Here is a 19,465-nt window from a genome sequence, read left to right as displayed (position 1 = left end):
TCCATGTTTAAGTTTAACCATATTACTTTTCATGCTCGCATTTTTCCATTGTAATCCAGGATTTTTCCAGGCTTTCAATAACTTCACTTGTTCTTTATTTAATTTCAGTCTTATCCCCCCCCCCCTAAACACATATGGAATAACAATGTACGGCCTTCATCTGCTTTCAATAAAATCACTCAATTATCTTCCTTTCATTCTGTTTCATTTGTTAGTTCTCTTTTCGCGACAGCAGTGAATTAGTAACAACAGTAGTCGCTGAAGCGACGTGGTTGCTATGGAAACCAGTCATGAAAAAACGTCGCTCACCTCCTTACATATTTTTACGATTTTGAACACCATAAAATTCATCATAACTTTTGTTTTACTAAACGAAAATTGAATTTTTTTTCCACAATAAAGCTGAAAAGGTGATCTATAAACTGTAACAATTGTTTGAATATTGGTTTAAAAATGAGTGAGTGGTGAAGCTTTAAAGCAGTTCTAACTGCCACTTAACTATATATTCAAATACACACACACACATATATATATTATATATAGTAGTACTGATTTCAAAAGTTTAAAAAAAATGACTTTGGTGTCATCAGCTTGAATCAAAACCAAAACATTTAGCTGTGTTTCCTCACTTAGTGCTCCAGCCGCGTTCAGTACTGTTTGAGCTAACCTAACAGATAAGAAAGTTATAAAATTAAACCACTTGTAGCTATGATTAGTTCTACGCATGCACAAACTAATAGAAATGTCGACAAGTTGAACTGAATATTTTGCATTTCACACTGCTGACTTCTGTGCGCGTTATTCAGTCATTCAAACAAAGATTTTACTCATGGATGCATGATTAATGTGACCAGTAGTCAAAGAGTTTATCGGTTAAATATTTACAGACACATGCATACATTTACTGTTTTATTTACATAGAATAAACATTGTTAATTTATATACTAATTTATTTTTAAACAAGACGATAATGAAATTCAAGAAAGATGAAATCAATTCGTCTGAGCAATTGCTTGAACTTAAAATTTGATGTGGAATGTGCAGGTGAACGATGTGATATGAAAAGTTTTTCCCAGAATCGTACAAACAGGATAATTACACATTAATACTCTCCAGTTAGATTGTTTTTTTTTTGTTTTTGTTTTTTTTGTTATATAGGATTTTAAATCGAAAGACAAGTACTTACATTTTTTGGAGGAGGAGTCACTCCTATCTTATGTGGTGATTTAGTATATTTACTTATTATCGTGCAACAAGATTGTAACAATATATAACATTAGAAGCGAGCATACGGTGCTAATCATTTTGGTTAATATACATGCAGATTTGTCGAAATTATTTTACCGAGAAGTAAGGGGAGGGGAAGAAAAGCCGTTAAGGTTTGCAATAAAATGGCGTCGTTGCTTACAAGTAATCTTTTCTTGCAACGGTAACAAACTGGTAGCGTAGACACGTGTCTTTTGTCTGAAAAACGAACATTAACTACTAACGAGAGACCATGTGTAGCAAATTTTATACACCAAATATCTCGTTCAGCAGTGAGATTTGATTAGACTAGCGTGTCCATAACGCATCAAATCCGGGCAATAGTTTTTAAACGATCCAACGTCGGCCACACACTAGAGTGTCTTACTTCCTCTCCTATCAACCCTCGGCAAGTTTAACAATTCCAAGTTACAGATTTGAAAGAAGTAAATAGACACCACACAAAAGCAATTCATATATGTTTAATGTTTCTGCTTCCTTCACCGACGGCTAGCACTCAGAATTGTACCAAAATGTTTGAAACCTCAATATTTTATACTAATTACTATTTTTTGTGTTTCATATATATATATATATATAAAATCATAAATCACTATTTGAGTATGGCATTGGCCAAAAATACATTAGAATGTTTATAGTTTCAGAAAAGACATATTATAGATCTATATGAAAGTGGACTTAATTAGCATAAAAAAATAAAGTGATTTTCCCATTCATCAGTGAGGGAAAATATCTTTCCTAGGTCCATCAGAATTATTTGACTGCAGTTTTCATTATTAATGATAATAAAGTTGTCTATTTTCTTTGTGTGTGTGTATGCATGTGTGCGTGTGTATGTCAAATACTTAGCCACAGACAGCTGTTTTGTCTTTTCAAGAGTGATCCGTAATGCCAAGGGCATGAATAATATTGGAACCACAAACGTCAGTCATTTTCCGATTGTGACAGTTTGATGCTCTATCATCTGAGCTAACAAATCTGCTGCTGCTAGTGAAAGAAATATACACTCGTGTATACCTGTTTCTAGTATTTGAATCTATTTCTTTGCATTGATTGACTTCTAACATCTAATAAGTTCCCCAACTCCTGCCGCAGTAAAAGTTCTTCATACCATTATCCCTTCATTCCCGTGCCATTTTTATGCCACTTGTCGAAAATCTTTCTCCAGTTCTTTGATTGCACCATTCGGGAGCATCACTAACAAGACACAATCTTGATTCTATTTAACCAGAAAACATTCCTGAACCAGTCTATCTTTCTTGCCATAACACGAGAAAAATCTCTTTCTATCATTGATGATGTTCTTAGATAAAAATGGCTTCTTTACACACCTATTAAGGGAAAATCCCATTTCTTTCATTCGTCTAGATATTGTATATCTAGAAAGAGAATTTCCAGCTCCTGTTTTGAATTCTTTGCTATGGTCAACATAAGTTTTCTTTTGATCCTTCAAAACAGTTAATTTAAGCCTGTGATCGTCCTTTAAAGTGGATGCTCTAGGACGACCAGATCCAGATTTCTCTTTTACCAAGCATTTGACTTTGAACCTTTGACCAATTCGCTTTACTACAGAAAGAGATGTTTTCACATTTTCTTTTCTTAAAATATCAAAAATCTGCTTGTAAATCATTTTGGACTGCCTTAATCCTGTAATTCGATTTTTTATATCCTCGCCAAGATGCGGTCTTACCATTTTTAGGATTAATTTTTCCATTTATTATTATATGCTATAATAATACTGATCTGCAAAATAGAAATTTTCAGTTAAAATTAACAAAAATTCATGGAAAAATATTGAAAAATCGATTTCTTCCTCCTTTCACTCTTGGCCCCCTTTTTATTTTTTTTTTATTTTTTTGCTCATGAGTATATATATATATATATATATATATATATATATATATATATATACACTAGCAGGCCGCCCGGCATTGCCTGGTTCTAAGATACGTTAAAATATGGTATTTTAATTCATGCATATTCGGATTCTTATTAATCCAATTCTCTGTTGATTATTATATTGTGCCCAATACAAAAGTTAAAAATAACTTTGAAAGTTAAAAATGACTTTGAAAGTTAAAAATGACTTTGAAAGTTAAAAATGACTTTGAAAGTTAAAAATGACTTCAAAAGTTAAAAATGACTTCAAAAGTTAAAAATGACTTCAAAAGTTAAAAATGACTTTGGTGTCATTAGCTAAAATCGAAACAAAAACATTTAACTCTCCAGTGCTTGAGCTATTGACAGAAAACGTTCAAAATTAAACGGCTTTAAACGCATTTTGGACTGCCTTAATCTTGTAATTCGGGTTTTTATATCCTCGGCATATTATAGGATTTTTTTTTATATCCTCGCCTATATTTTAGGATTAATTTTTTCACTTATTATTATATGCTATAATAATAATGATCTGTAAAATAGAAATTTTCAGTTAAAATTAACAAAAATGCATGGAAAAATATTGAAAATCGATTTCTTCCTTCTTTCACTCTTGGCCCATTTTTTTTTTTTTTTTTTTGCTCATGAGTGTGTGTTGCTTTCAAATGAATTTCTGTACCTTTTTTAAATTTAAATAACCTAGAGGATTCAATTCCTTTTTATGCTTAAATGGAAACCATTTGCTCCATTAGAGTGCTTCCCTTATAGAAAAGTGTATATAGTTTTCAGTTCAGCAATTTTTCGATTTCATTTTTGTCCTATTTTAGACAAATAAATTAGCTGCAAAATGAATTTATTTCGAATGTACCAAGCAAATCGTTCTTCCCTACAAAAATGTCACCTGTCATCTCTTTTAACCATCATTCAAACCATCTTAGGAATTACATTAAAACGGGTGAATGTGTGAGAAACCAAAGTTTATTTTTACTTTGCTGTTAAAGACTTATATTCTAAGTCAAAAAAGGGGAGATAATTCTTAGCTAATCTGTGTTTCATTCTTCTTTCTTTTTATCTCAACTGGTATATAAAGGAACTTTGTGTGTATGTGTGCGTTTGTTCCGTATGAACTCTTAAACGGCTATACTGATTATTTTTAAATTTCACACAAATATATTTTATGCGCCTGGCAGTGTTCTTAGACAGGTTTTGTGTCGGAATGTCTTCGATAAGAATGGATAATCGAAAAAAATCAAATGAAAGAAGGAACAGGCAGTTTTGACTAAAGTTAACGCCTTATGCAGCCTAACATCATGAGTGCATTTGAGAAGTTTTATTACCGTACAAGCAGAATGGCCTGGCATATAAAATCAACAGTAAGTTCACTGATATGACAGAAGCGCATTCTAAATGAATGTTTCTATTTAGAGCACATTTGAACCATGATGTTTGACTTTTGCATTTTAAACTTTAATTCAAGCTATTATATATAAAAATAATTTTATAAAAACAGGTTCTCTACAGTGCAATGTAGACTACAATATATTGTGAACTAAGTCACTACGAGAAGCATGTAAAACTTTCTCCTAGTGCACCACGATGGGTTCCCAATCAGAGCAGACAATCAATCGATTTGATTGAAAAATGGACGATTTTATCCATCTATTTCGATGACAATAAAAATATGGGAGGGTGAAACATTCGTTGATCATCATTCAATCCCGGACAACGTCGGGTCTCTCTACTAGTAAATTATATTTTGTTTATTGATTTTACATAATTGACTCACATTGCATGAGGTTCACTTATAATAGTATAAAAATAAAAACGTAGCAGAGACGGAAGAGAAAGAAATAAAACTTTAAATTAAGCAACATATTTTCTCATAAAAGATAAGAAAAAATTCTTAAAAATTAAACACTAATTCTTTTCTTTTGATTGTTATGGTTGGATTGTATCTACTTGTCCTCCTCCTCCTCTCCACTGATTAGACTGAACTGTTTTTTGCACTAAAAGAACCATAGACATAAGCAAAAGAGTCAAAAGAATAACTGTACAAATCAACATATAACATCTCTTCTCTTTTTAACTAGCATAGACGCCCAGTGTTTCCTAGGAATTAATGATAAGCTAAACTCCATATTATTATATTTTTCTCGACAAAATTTAACTCCCTTCCCATCAAACTCATCTGAAAGCTAATTTACATTTAGAGGCATTATATATTGTTGCATTTTTTTTTGTAGGATTTTAGTATAAAGTTTCTGAATTTTTGAGATGAGGATTGGTTATTCATATTATTTGGATTCATTGGGCTACTGTCCTCATCTTGAGTGTGATTTTTCACAACATTTCGGTCGATGTAACCTCGGACCTTCTTCAGGTGTATCTTGTCGAACTTGGAAATGTTTCTGTTGAACTCAGGAATTTAGACGGAATTTTGAAGGGGACCCTTTATTTATTTCACTTGATCCATCAGCCATGACTGGATAGAGAGCCTAAGTAATTCACAATTGTATGTTTTATTTTGGGGGAAGGGGGAGATAACCAATTACTAAGTAGACCTAGTATAGAATATGATATGGGAACCGTTAATTATAAATAATAGCTAATATATACAAGTAATAAGTAAAAACCATAATATAGTCGTAGAAATTTCCAGGTGGTATCTGAAGGCACATTAATTCACTGGGAGAGATGCACCTCCAGTCTTCGTTAAGAAATGCATCCAGGAGAAGGAAACTGTGGTCTACTGTGTACTCTGTCCTGTGGCAGTCATCTGAACCGACAAAGGTTAGCAGTAATACTTTAGTTAGAAGTGATGTTTTTGCCATTTCTTTAGATATGTATTTGTTTTCCCCTCATGCCTGTTATAGAGCATGGTATCATCAGCAAATATACCCATCTCAGAAACAATTTTATCAAGGAGGTCATTTAGGAATAATAAAGGTTCAAGAATAGACCCCTGAGGTACACCCGCATTTATATCATATTGTTTAGATGTATAACCATCGAGGACAACCTGGATTCTTCTCTTATTTAAGAAAGATTTAATTATGTTAAGTATTCGTCCAGTGATACCGTAAGATCTTATTTTCCTGAGAAGACCATCGTGCCATACTCTGTCAAAAGCCTTAGATATATCTAGACCTACCGCTCTACTCTAATCTAGTTGCTATTTTATACATAGAAAAAGAGCTGAAGTATTTTACCATGCCAAAAAGTACCTGTCTCCTCTTTGTCTTGGATATTTGGGTAGTGTGTACTGTAAGAAACAACGAAAATATTAAATGTACCAAAAGATTATTTGAATTAAAATTATGAACCAGACACAGGCACTTAGTTGAAGAAGCAACAAATTTGATCAATTGTCAAAAAGAAGTTAAGTTAAAAATATGATGCTTGAAAGATCATTTTTGGCAAAAGATTAAACAGGTGTAATCAAAGTCAGTTCAATCCAGTAAAATGACAATAGCCAAATAAAACACTTTTGGAATGTGGCTGCAGTGACAATACCGTCCCAAAGAGGTGTTTCAGGTGATCACAAATAATTATATAACAACCAAAAAGGATATCGTTGTTGGTTAATGATTTGGGTCTGGGAAGAATCCACCCATCCAATTCCTATACATACATCTCTCTCCTAACAACCAATAATCCATAACTGCCACTGACAATACAGATGTATTGTTATATTTTCATATTTCAATGTAGTCGTTCTTTTAAACGTAGCGGGAATATAACATCTATAGAAGATGTGTCATCAGTTTCAAATCATGCACTTCTTCCAGTTCCAATCTCTGGTTCTTTTTTATAAAATATTAAAAGTAAAAATTTGTTTTTCTACCACAAAAAAAATCATTTTCTTACTCTGTGTAGCAGAATTTCCACAGAGCTTCTCATTTGTGGAACACATTACCACAAACTGCTTCTCTGCAGATTGCAACATAGCCTCTGTCAATCAAATTGCAACATATTTATTCTATGAATCGTTGCTACATTCATTCAAACTCATTCCAGTCTTCCCATAAGAATATTCATTTGTGACAATTCCAGCTAATTAACCTTTATCCTCAAGTGGCTTTTCATCTTGATTAATGGTGATCCAATGATTAAAAAAAAAAATGGAGAGGAATTGCAGGTTCATATCTTTTCCGATATTAACCTGTGGAAGCAAGAACGTGTCATCTTTTTTCATTTTAAACTTATTATTATTTAAACCACTGAATTGTATTGTGAATTTAGATGACGTCTGCCAGAATCCAAACAAAAATACATCTTACAGTAAATGACAAAATCTTTCGTTTTTTAATTTAAAGTTGTTGCCTTTCTAAGAACATATTACACTCGCATAATTATTGCAGTGTTAGACATTATTCCTTGTATTGATTGAAACTGTTGCACATCATGGTAGCATTGCAAGTCTCTCTAATATATATATATATATATATATATATATATATATAGTCATATTATTGATTCTACAAAATTCAGCAGGCCTATTTATCTCTGCTTGGATTTTAACTTACAATTTGTTCATTCATTGTATTTTTAAATTATTTTCGTTTTATATCTTGGCATCGATTTGACCCCCCTGCCCCCACCATCCTCACTTCTCTTCAAAACTTTCTGGAATTACAATTCTGTTGCTTCGTGTGATGAGAAATCACCAATTCGTTTATATAAGCATCACTAGATTGCTTCTCTCATGCTCTCAAGACACTTAAACCAATTCCATTAAATCCTGTTTTTTTTTTTACCATTGAGTTTCTTTATCTTCTTCCAACCTTTCCAATCATCAGCTCATTGTTATCTCTTTCTTTTTTTTTCATCTTCTGTTTCCTCACTATTTCTAATCATCCACCTTTCTATTTTGAAGTAATACATTTTTTTTTATATCATTTGTGCCTGTACATTGAAGTCAAGTGTTATCATTAAGCAAAAGAAATTCTTATTTTTTCCATTACATGAAAGAAAGGTTGGGAATTTTATTCCTTTAACAGCATTGATATAATTGAGTTAATTCAAACAAATTAAACTGACAAAAGGTTCTACTTTTACTAGTAAACGTTTAAATAAATATTTACTATTAAAAACAGACCATTTTTGTCAGTTTATCTTTTAAGTCGTCTTTCTACATAAAAAAGTATGGAGAAAGTGTTCCGAAATTAATCTCAAATCTTTTAAAGATATGATGATAGTATTTCATATATGTTAAAATTGCAAACATGTCACATGAATAACAATATAACCACTCTGGGACAATATAGAATTCCAAAAACATTTACTGTTCATGAACCAGATTGGGTTCAATATAAAATTGTCTGAGAATATTTACAAACAGAATCTGTAAATGGTGTGTGTATGTATGAAAGATTATATATATGAGCACACATATGCTGTTCGCTATGAAGTTGTCCATGAGGATGTGTGCGTTGATGTGTGGTGTGTTTGTCAAGGTCAAAATAAAAAGAAATTACTGTATTATATTTCTAGGATGGGTTAGATAGATTTTAATAGAGGACGAATTTTCTGTCAACATCACTTGATATGAAAAGTGACAAACATTTTCCGGGAGAATGAAAGAGTAAAAGAATTACACAAAGAAATAGCAGGTTATTGAAATATTCTCTGTGTAAGCAGTCAAATTAATTTTGGTGATTAACTACGTGAGAAATAAATATGAATGAGAAAGAAATGATCTTTTTCATTCAGAATAGTCGGTTCATTTAGTTGATCAGCATTTCAAAGAAAGTAGTGTGATGTTACTTTTTAAAGTCTATTGTATATGTAAAAGGGTTATCTGCCCCTTATACAGGAAGTACCTGTGGAGTTATCTGCCCCTTAGGACTATATATATATATATATATATATGATTAGTTTTTTTTGGAAAAAGAATTCCAGCAGAGTGCTCAATTAAAAGGAAAATCCAAATTTTAAGAGCGTACTTATATTTTGTGTACAGAAAGTTGTTAGTTGAGACAGGTCATTGGTACCGTCGGTTTCAAGCCCGATAATAAGGCCCGTTTAAGGTATCCTTATCAAGCTCTCTTCAGCCAATATTCGATAGACGAATATTGGCTGAAGAGAGCTTGATAAGGATACCTTAAACGGGCCTTATTATCGGGCTTGAAACCGACGGTACCAATGACCTGTCTCAACTAACAACTTTCTGTACACAAAATATATATATATATATATATATATATATATATATATATATATAAATCAGATGGAGGAAGCTACTTATTTTCTGAGTTGAATCTGGAATGAACTATAGTATAACGTTTCCCATACTTTGCATTAAAATTCAATTTTATAGATGTAAAGAAATATATTATTCCAAAATGAAAAAGAACTTGTGAATATGTGATAAGTGTTTGAATTAACATTCTTTAAACATAGTCATAACGTAAATATAATAAAAGAACTGAATAACTCCATACATAGCGATTGTAGATACCATTTTCAAATTGATATTTATAAAAAATGATGCGTTTTAATTATATAGTTGGTTATCCAACCGAAATAAATCGTGAATCTCATGATATGTATGCTTCTGATATAATTGATGAAATGGATTGGAATTTCTTTAAGTAAAAAATACAATGACTGGCTCGTCAAAATCACATATCGATTTGTCAGATATAATGATATTTAGACCTAACTTGGAGAATCTGACTGAATTTTTGTAATATTTTAGATATAAACTATGAGAAAGATTGGACATTTTTTTAATGCTCATTTTTTTAAATAGACATATGCACATGAAGTTGTCTCATGATTGTATTAATATAGATTGATAGGGCTCCACAACATTGTCCAGGTAGAGCGACAAACACAAAATGTGTTCACTGCATATCTGACTAAAGTAAAACATGAATTTTTTTTTTTTAATTTTTTTTTTTACACATTGATCACCACTTATCAAGGCCCGGAAGCCACTCAGGGATAAGGGTTATTGCAAGTACATTACCTTAGTGTGGAGCTTTGATGAAGTGTTTAGATGAAGTGTATTTAAGTGAATATATTTTTTCTCTTCAATTTTTTAAAGTAAATGAAATTACAGTTAAAACTGACGATAGATTTCTCTTCCATTTCATTATTTTCTGTTTTCTCCCGTTTTTTTGTTTTTTTCACCACTTGACCCCCTCCTCTTCGACTGCTTCCTTTTCGTGGTCATTTCCTGCAACACAAAATAGATTTGCAGCTCCATTAATTACATATCAGCAGTACTCACTAACCCGTGGGATGCAGGGGGTATGTGTAAGGATGATTTTGAAATAGACAAAACCTCTTTATTATAATAGAAAGCGCTTCAAGAGCAAGTCAAAGGAAATGGCTTCTCTGAAAGTTTCTAGTAGCTTTTCATCTTTTGAGTTAGTGACATGTAAACCAAGAAAAGCATTTCCCTTGACAATCACTACATGACAAGCAGGCTTTATGTAGTTCATTACGAAAACCATTAATTCTTTTGGGAGTTTCTAACATCTCTACAGTTGGTAATGCCACAAATTGACACATTTTCTTACCATTAATAATTAATCAAACCCTTATTCCATTTAAGCAAAAATAAAATAATTTCAAACCCCTAATGTTCGCTGGACAGTTTACTAAAGAAAGATACGATGATTTTTACTGATGGATGACGGAAGATACCTCGAACCATCCGTGACAGAATACTAGTCTCTCGCTAGTTATATTCCTAGCAAGTTATTTTTATGTTAATGATGGTGGTTCCCATTAAATCATTAAAGTTAAACAATATTGAGTTTGGTCTGTATTTAGATCGTGACAATTTGGGAATAGCAGGTTCTATGAACAGGTGAATTCTATTTGAATTCAGCAAATGGAAATTAGAAGATTATAAGGTTAGAAGAAAAAATATATATTTGTTAAATTTTTGGACAGGGGTAAATTAATGCAGACCGATTTCAATTTTTAAGTTTAGGTAAGTAAAGTTTTTGGATTAGAAAACTGTTTTGAAAAACTTAAGACTTTATATAAAATAACTTACCGGTGGGGGAAGAGAGAGAGAGAGAGATTGGTGAGTAATAAAGATAGAACTTGTTGACACATTTTGATTGTATGCAGCTATACACACAAAACAATATAAAGTATCATCGTTGAATTAAATATTGCTGCATTTTTTTTTCGTTGAAGAGAATAACATAATATTCAAGATCTTTCCTGAACCAGGAAAGATATCACTCACTTCACTCCTCCCCCCGCCCCAGCAAAAACCCAATAGATTTCCCCTTTGACAACCAAACATGAGTTTGTTCTTTTGACCCAGCTACAAAACAGGTTACCACACAGCGCTGTGTACAAACAATGATATTCTTGGTGTTGTGAGAAAAAAAGAAATACTCCCTTCCCATCATGAAAATATTAAACTTTTGACATCAGAGCTTACACCGTTTCTTTGTTATGGGTCTGTTTACATGTAAGAGATCATTTGTTATAATAAGGTAAGAATGAATAAATTTAGTAAATAAACATGAATGATTAAAAGACGAGGGAAAAGCTTGAAGGTATAAAAAATATTTTTATCAAGTTAATGGAACAATAAGAATTATGAGTGAAACCTGATTGCGTAGCCATTCATGATCTTTTGTTATATTCGGTCAAAATTATGCTTCACCCGTGTTCAGTCACACTCACTAATATTCATATAAAATCATAGAATTACATAATTTAATTTTTGAAAAAAAAAAAAAAACCACCTGTCATTGACATTTTTTTTTTTTTTTTTTTTTTTTTTTTTTATTACTCCCTCACCACTTGAAATGGTTTGATCCAGGGACTACAAAAACAGCACATGTTTTACTTGCTATATTTTACACGATGGAATGAAATTATATTTCTCTTAGTTTGTCCATTCCACTTTCTTTTGTAAATTGCTGGTCCAATCTGATGAAGTTTTGTATGGTAAAATTGTTCAGATACATCCTTACATGGTTTGGCAGACCTAAACAATGCTGACCGTAGCCTTTAGATTTAGATTTCAGTCTTTCAGTTTTTTGTACTTTATTTTCCGGCGATTATTATCGATTACAGGCATAATTGTCAGATAACAAAAAAATAAAAAAACAATAAATAAAAGAATTGGACTAGAACAATGCTTCCCCTACCATTTACTTTTTTATTTTTTGCTTATTCGTAAATTTTTCAGGCGATTATCAGCGTTTATAGGCTTAAATTTGGAATTATAACGTTCTACTACAGTGAACCCCCACTTTTTGTCCACTCTCGTTGTTAATGCAACCACTAGCATTTAGATTTTTTCCTTTTCAATTTTACGCAAATTTCTATGGCATTTATCATAGATTACACACTTAGCGTTCACATTACCAAAATACCTTGGAAAAAATTGTATACACCTTACCAACAGAAAAGAGAAACATGTTTAATGGCTAGGGACAACATCAACAACTGATGCGACAAAAACAAAAGTGGGTGTTCAATTTATTAGAACGTTCTCATTACAAATTAATCCCCGACTAAAAATACTACCTTAAATTTGTTTCTTAATCTGAAAATTAAGTCTGTACTCGATGTTAATCGACAGAAAAAATTACGACAAAGTGGAAAGAAAAAATTTAATCATTGTTCAGGTCCACTGCAGTGTTTTTTTCCCCCCATGACACAATATTCCCTCCGGAATAAATGCACTGGGTTATAATTAATTTTTAGTTCATTGTTTTATTTTCATTATATATTACAGGCTGACGGTAACACCTATTATCTAATAGGTCACACTTCCCTACTTTTAGTTGACACGTTAGGTGAAAGCACAGAATAATCACATCACATAATCAAATCTCCATGTTAAGAATGGGTTTTTAGATACTTTGTTTTTTTTTACTGGGAATGGGTATACTTCCACCGGGCAACGCCAGTACATGGGTCCTGCTAGTACACAAACACACACTGGTCTTTATTATAGAGCAGAGGATATAATGATCTGCTTGAAATTCCCAGCAATAGGGTATTGTGATTTTAAGGTAAATCTGATTTTAAAAACGTTAAATGAAATTTTTTCACCTTATTTCTTTTTAAAATTATTTTCCTTTTTCTTTCTAGGTTTGACGACCACCAGTGGCATCATCATCGTTTGTTCAAAAGCCAAATATGCGACACTACTGTGGGCGACATGGCTATGTCTGGCTGGTGCTGTGCTTTTCTTCATTGGAGTTGGGATGACCTGGAAATTTCCAAAATTGAACATTCGCTGGAAATCTGATCCTCATATGGACAGTGAGGTTTCCAATGCCACTCCACTCTCCACAATGTCCAGAGAATTCAACGAGCCTCCACCGCCATACCACGTGGCTGTCAGCCAAAACCCAGGTGTCTCTACTAGTCAATCTACGAGTCGTAACTACATGGAAATCTCCAAACCTATATATATATGACTAGTAAACAAGGAAATGAAAAAAAAGCAGAAGTTTCCATTGCCAAAATAACTTCAGTGTTTGATCAATTATTGCAGAAATGACTTTAAAGCAAACGGTAGCTAATGCCATTTTTACAGGGTACCATATTAAGATTTTTATGGTGGAAACGAGATAATTTTGCTATTGTTTTGAACTGATTATAACTGAAAGAAAAAATAATGATTCTACTTTTTTCTAACATCAAAAGTCATTCTTACAATATGTTTATTACACATTGATCTAAATACTGACCAGATTTCACAAAGAACTAAGAATGGAAAAAAAAGTTTTTTTTTTAACTCAAAGCTTTAAGCTGCTATTTTGAATGGCAACCGTGACATATCTTAAGCAAAATGGTCTAAAAAATATAATACAGTTTTGTTGTTTGGCATTTACACCACTTTCATTAAATTGTCAGATTAGAACAATGGTTTTATATAGGAATACAAACAATACGGAAAATTTGTGATTTTAAAAAAGAATGAAAGATAATTCATCTGTTAGATTGGGAAGTCAGATTGAATTGTTTTGTAAAGAGTACCCAAAATTCTAAAACCATAAAAAAAAAAACCTTTTCCAAATCTGTCAAATGCTAACCAACAAAAGTTACAAAACTTTATTTTTTGACACGAAATGACTTTGAAATTAGATTCATTTGTTTAAGATGCGCCATAAGTTTATTTTATAAATACTCAATGTATTTTTTGCATAAACTTGATGAGTATTTTTACTCAGTGATTTTGAGTTGTTTGAGTCTATATTGACTCAATACAATATATGAAGACTCCACTACGATAAATATTTGATTTTTTAATAAAAACAAGAATGATTGACTATTCAGAAAAAGATATAAAGTAAACTAATTTTGCTCCAAAATCTGAAAAAATGCTGGATTCGTCCAGAAAATTGTAAATATTAAAAGATATAAATTTATTAAAAAGATTTAAACACAAAAACCTGAGAAGAAATACAGACTCAATTCTTGATGTGGGTTGCAAACTGTTTGTGAATCTGTGCTCAAAGTTAAAAAGAAAATATGTATGAAAGGATGTGGACATGAACGATGTTGCTTTTAAGTGTACAGTTTTTCTCTTCATGTGTAGATTTCCCCCCCAAATATGAAAACGTCTGAGCAGAAGAAATTTTACAGTCACTCTTAAAGTCGTTATACACTTTTACAAGTGTTAGAAATTCCAATTCTTTGTCTTAGCTGTCTATATTCATCTTACATTCTCCCTTTTTCTTTATCTACCTTTTTATGTTGTTTTATTTTAAATAAAAAGAAGTTTACATCCCTTGATACAATATTTTCCATTACCTAAAGACAAGGGAGGTAATCCTCTTTGGAATGTTGCTGTTCTTCCACTTCAATCATGAACTATTCACTAAAAACAGACAACAAAAAACGATACAAATACATAAAAATGGACTTGCTAGGCTGACAGACAAACTGTTCTTGATGGCTTTGCCTTAATAGCTTCATCATCAATAAAATAAAACACACAAAATATTTGTGTATTGAGTAATATAAGAAAACAAAACAGATTAACGCTTTTAATGAACATGTCATACATTCTTTTTCTGTGTAGATTAAATTTTTTATTTATATTTTTCGAGCGGATTTACTTTGATGTGTTAATGTGTCTACATATTTATGGGTGAGGAGTAGTAGGAAAGAAAGGAGAAGGTTTTGCATAAGTTCTGCCATTAGCTGCTAAGGCTAAAAGTCTAATAATGATGGTCAGAGTAATAGGGGAACCTTTTTGGTGTTTTCATTCCCTCCTTGTTTCTACCCCATACAATTGATAATCACAACCATCTTCCATGTTATTGATGTACAGCATTAATAACATTGACATTGGTCTTCTTCAGATTATTTCACTGCAGCAAAGTTGTTATTCACATTTCTACTTTTTCTTTGCTTAGTGTGTCTTCTGGCTTTATCCTGATAATTTTTCCGATATATATATATATATACACACACACACACACACATTATTGATGGAATGATTCCGTACGAAATTCCCGATTTTGATTCTTTATAAATCTCTACAGATTTTACTCCCAAAATTGCCTTTTCCCTGATCACCATAAAGACTCATGTTAAATGTGTATATATTTTCTCAAACGTAAAAACACAATTGTGGGTATGATCTATAGATGTTAGCTTTACTGGTAGTTTAAAATCGATAAATATAATATTTATTATTTTATCGTTACTGGCAGCAGTGGAAGATTTTGTTTAAAACAAAATCAATTAAAGGAATCGTTTTTGACATTAGAAAATAGGCACAGTTTTTTTCTGACTGATACTCCAAAAAGTGCCGATATTTCTACACTAATTAATATATGTATGTAATATATATATATATATATATATATATATATATATATATATATATATATATATGACGTTTATCATTTTTGGACAATATTACACTTAGTATAAAAAATATCTGTACGGATTAACATAGTATGACTTTACTGAATCAATTTTGGCATTGGCATCCTAGATTCTTTCTAGAATCAGGTACTTATAAAAGGGTACATGAATCTTGCCAGTAATCAACAGTTCAACTACTGCTATGGAGCTGACAACCTTTGAACTTGGCCCAAGTCATTATCAATCCACATTGATCTGAAAAAAATATTGTGACTGTAGATGTTTATTTTTAAATTAACGAACACTTCTGCATTTTATGGGAAAAAAAATCACAAATGAAGAAGACTTACATGAAAATCCACTAAAACGAAATGGACAGTCAACATGAACAGCCAACATACATATTGATAGATCCTTATTCCCAAAATTCAGACAAACAAAACCTCAGATCAATCCAATTTATTTATTAATACTGTGAGTCGGATATGATTTCTCGTCTTACAGTTTTATTGTTTCTTGAATTAATTTGGTTCATCTTGAACAGGAGGACACTTCTTACAAAATGATGGAATGGAATTTGGAGAAAAGATAGTTTATAACGTTATACTTGCATTAGTTTTAATTCATGATTTTTAAAAGAATGCACAAGTAAAAACTTATGAACAAAATTTCTCTTTCAGTTTTTGTGCTAATAGCATGAAAATTAAAGAAATGTAAACTGAAAATAAAAGCAATATCTGTGAAAGCCACGTAAATTTGGATTCTATGTCAGATAAAATTATCAGGCATTTAAGGATGGGGCCTTTCTAAAGAACACATTTAGTCTCGACAGTATGACAAAGTGACGAAAAAGTTAATGTATTTACCTTTAAGCATGATAAGATCACTTTTAAGAGATAAAAAGAAATGACATCATATAAACTTATGAGTGACAATTATATTCATGATTCTCTTTAAGTTTGAAAAGGATCTTTCTCTCTTAGAATTGGTCGCTATAGCAACGTGACAAATGAGGAATTTCTGCATTTGGAAAAATTTACTTTGATGTTTTTTCTTCTGTTAACAGATAGTAAAATTATATTTCAAAGTCATCTCTTGTGAGATGCAATGTCAATTAAGAATTAGGCTGAGAAATGAACAAAGATTCTGACCAAGACACTTTTTGAAATCATTGATTTATAAAATTTGAATCGTAAAAAGTTAGTGTAGTTTGATATGTACATAAAAGAAATTTAAATTTATAGAAGGCAATAAGATGCAGAGGTGTAATGGGTAGACACAAACCGAAGCAAATTAATATATGATGGTGGAATAAGATATGCAGATTTACCTTTATTGATTATATATATATATATATATATATATATATATATTTATTATGTATTGTGTTTGTACTTACACTAGATGGTCAAGTGGAGTGTCTGTATGGTTATATTTCAGGAAATATTTCTTCATCAGACATTTAAATCTTTTCTTTCACTTTACCACTACAAAAAACATGTATTGCATCAGAATATAATGAAACTATATTTCTTTTTTTCTCTTGGATGCAAAACCCTTGAAAATACAAGTCCTACACTATTTTCTTAACCGTTTCAATTGGTTTAATGATTGCCTTGCTTTCTCATTGAGATGGTGGAGATCTGACTCAATTCTCAAAAAAAAAAAAAAATAAAATAATATTTTGACAATATACTTATTAACAAGGTGTCAGAGACAAAATATAAATCTGTACATTACATTATAAATAATATGAAATTGGAAGCCATCATTTATTAGCTTAATAACAATGTCAAAGTGTTTTGAGTTCAGTTAGTTGTTACAATATATTGTTAAATAAAGATTAAGTTTATAATTTTGTCACCTCACTGGCCAGTACCAAATGGGTGACCATTTAGGAATATTAGATACTCTCTCATTTTCTATGATAGGAATATACATGCAGCTGACAATAATATTTGATATTTCTGTGAAACTTTCTCTTTTTGATGCAACCAAGTTAGCCTGGCTAGTGCTACTAACAAACTAGGTATTATCAGTATTTTAATTCATTTCGATTTTTTAATCATTTTTAACTAAATATAAAAGAAAAATATCATTCAGAAGTAAAAGTTCCAACTTGCTGCGTCCTCTAATTCCGACTTGAAGATTTAAAATTAGGAATTTGAGTTTATAGCATAAAAATCAGCACTTGCCAACAACACAAATTCACACTCAATTTTAGTAAATACATTTCATTAATCAACCTTTTAACATTCCTGGCTTTTAAAAAATGGCATTTTAGTCATTCCTGATGAAAAATGAAAAATAAGTTTTTATTTGTCTTTTCTGCATAAAATCCAAAATTTGTTCTCCAATATCCATTCTAAAACCAATTCTAGTCTCAACTCTCTTGCAGGATGACCATTATTTCAAGATAATAAAATTGCATTCTTCTCTATTTTTTTTCTTTTGTTATTCATATTATTCTAAACTGACAGTGCCAAAAGCCCAATATTATTTCTCAATCTTAACATTTGAGAATTTTATTGCTCAATTATTTTTCTTTTAAATACTCCCCCACTCCCTATTTTTTTGGTTTCGTGTTGAGGGAATGTGTTTTTAATTTTGTAAAACGTCCTTAATATTACAAAGAAAAAAATATTTTAAAATAATTTAAATAAAATTCTTTATTTTTAATTTTTTTTAATTATCTGGCATTTATAAAAAGCCAGATTCTATCCTGAAGAATTTCTCTCATGAGAAAACTCATCTCCTCCATGATCAAGGGAGATAATTGGAAATATGTTTGCTTCAAGTTCATTTTTCCATCTTCCATTCTCTAAAAATTTATTTCTGTGATTTTTTGGATATTTGCCTTCTCCTTGCAGTATTGTAACAAAAATGATTTTATTTTTATTTTTCAAAATCTCAAATATGGTAAAAAAAAAAAAAAAATGCTTGTTTTAGAAATCATAAAAGATTTTAGATAAAGTTAAAATTTTTAATGAATAAAAAAATATCTTTTCTTATTCATCATTTAGAAGAGATATTTTCCCAGAATCCTTTGCTGTAGGTTCAGAATGTATATTTTGTTAAGCTTATTTTGAACCTAGCTTTTTGGGTGGCGGGGGAGGGCATTTAAATGTGTGCATAAGCATATTTGTATATGTGTATGTATGATTGTTGGTCTATGTGTCAAATTTTCTTTGTTGTTTTGGACATACGAATGATATTTAATTTTTCTTTTGAATTAACAAAACTTACTGAAGAAATACTGAATATCTTCTTTTTGTGTCAGTATTCAGTGAAAAATGAAAAACAGATGTGGAAAAAGAAAAAAAAAATCTTTCTTTGTTTTTAATGTCCAAGTGAACTGACCAGAGCAATATAGTTTTAATATTTCAAGAAAATAAAATAGTATTACAAAATACATCCATTTAAAAAAACAAACTTGTTTGACTTTTTCCTTTCTCTAAAATAATGTCTCCATTTGCTTGACTTACATTTGCATGGTGATGCT

General features: G+C 31.0%; 1 protein-coding gene and 1 long non-coding RNA gene across 2 annotated transcripts in view; one reads left to right on the top strand and one right to left on the bottom strand.

Moving 5' to 3' along the window:
- The window catches only part of LOC145279588 (uncharacterized), a 495,739-nt gene extending 476,344 nt beyond the window's left edge, over positions 1–19,395 (top strand). The window contains exon 4 of the mRNA XM_080130751.1: positions 13,228–19,395. Coding sequence (XP_079986877.1) covers positions 13,228–13,559 — 332 coding nt within the window. The 3' untranslated portion in view covers positions 13,560–19,395. The remainder of the gene's footprint in view (positions 1–13,227) is intronic.
- Positions 1–19,465, bottom strand: part of LOC145279589 (uncharacterized) — a 511,586-nt gene that overhangs the window by 314,590 nt on the left and 177,531 nt on the right. The gene's annotated exons all lie outside the window — the stretch shown is intronic.

Source organism: Euprymna scolopes, chromosome 7, assembly GCF_053919585.1.
Source record: "Euprymna scolopes isolate OS-2025 chromosome 7, ASM5391958v1, whole genome shotgun sequence".
NCBI lineage: Eukaryota > Metazoa > Mollusca > Cephalopoda > Sepiida > Sepiolidae > Euprymna > Euprymna scolopes.
This window is presented reverse-complemented; position numbering and strand designations above follow the sequence as displayed.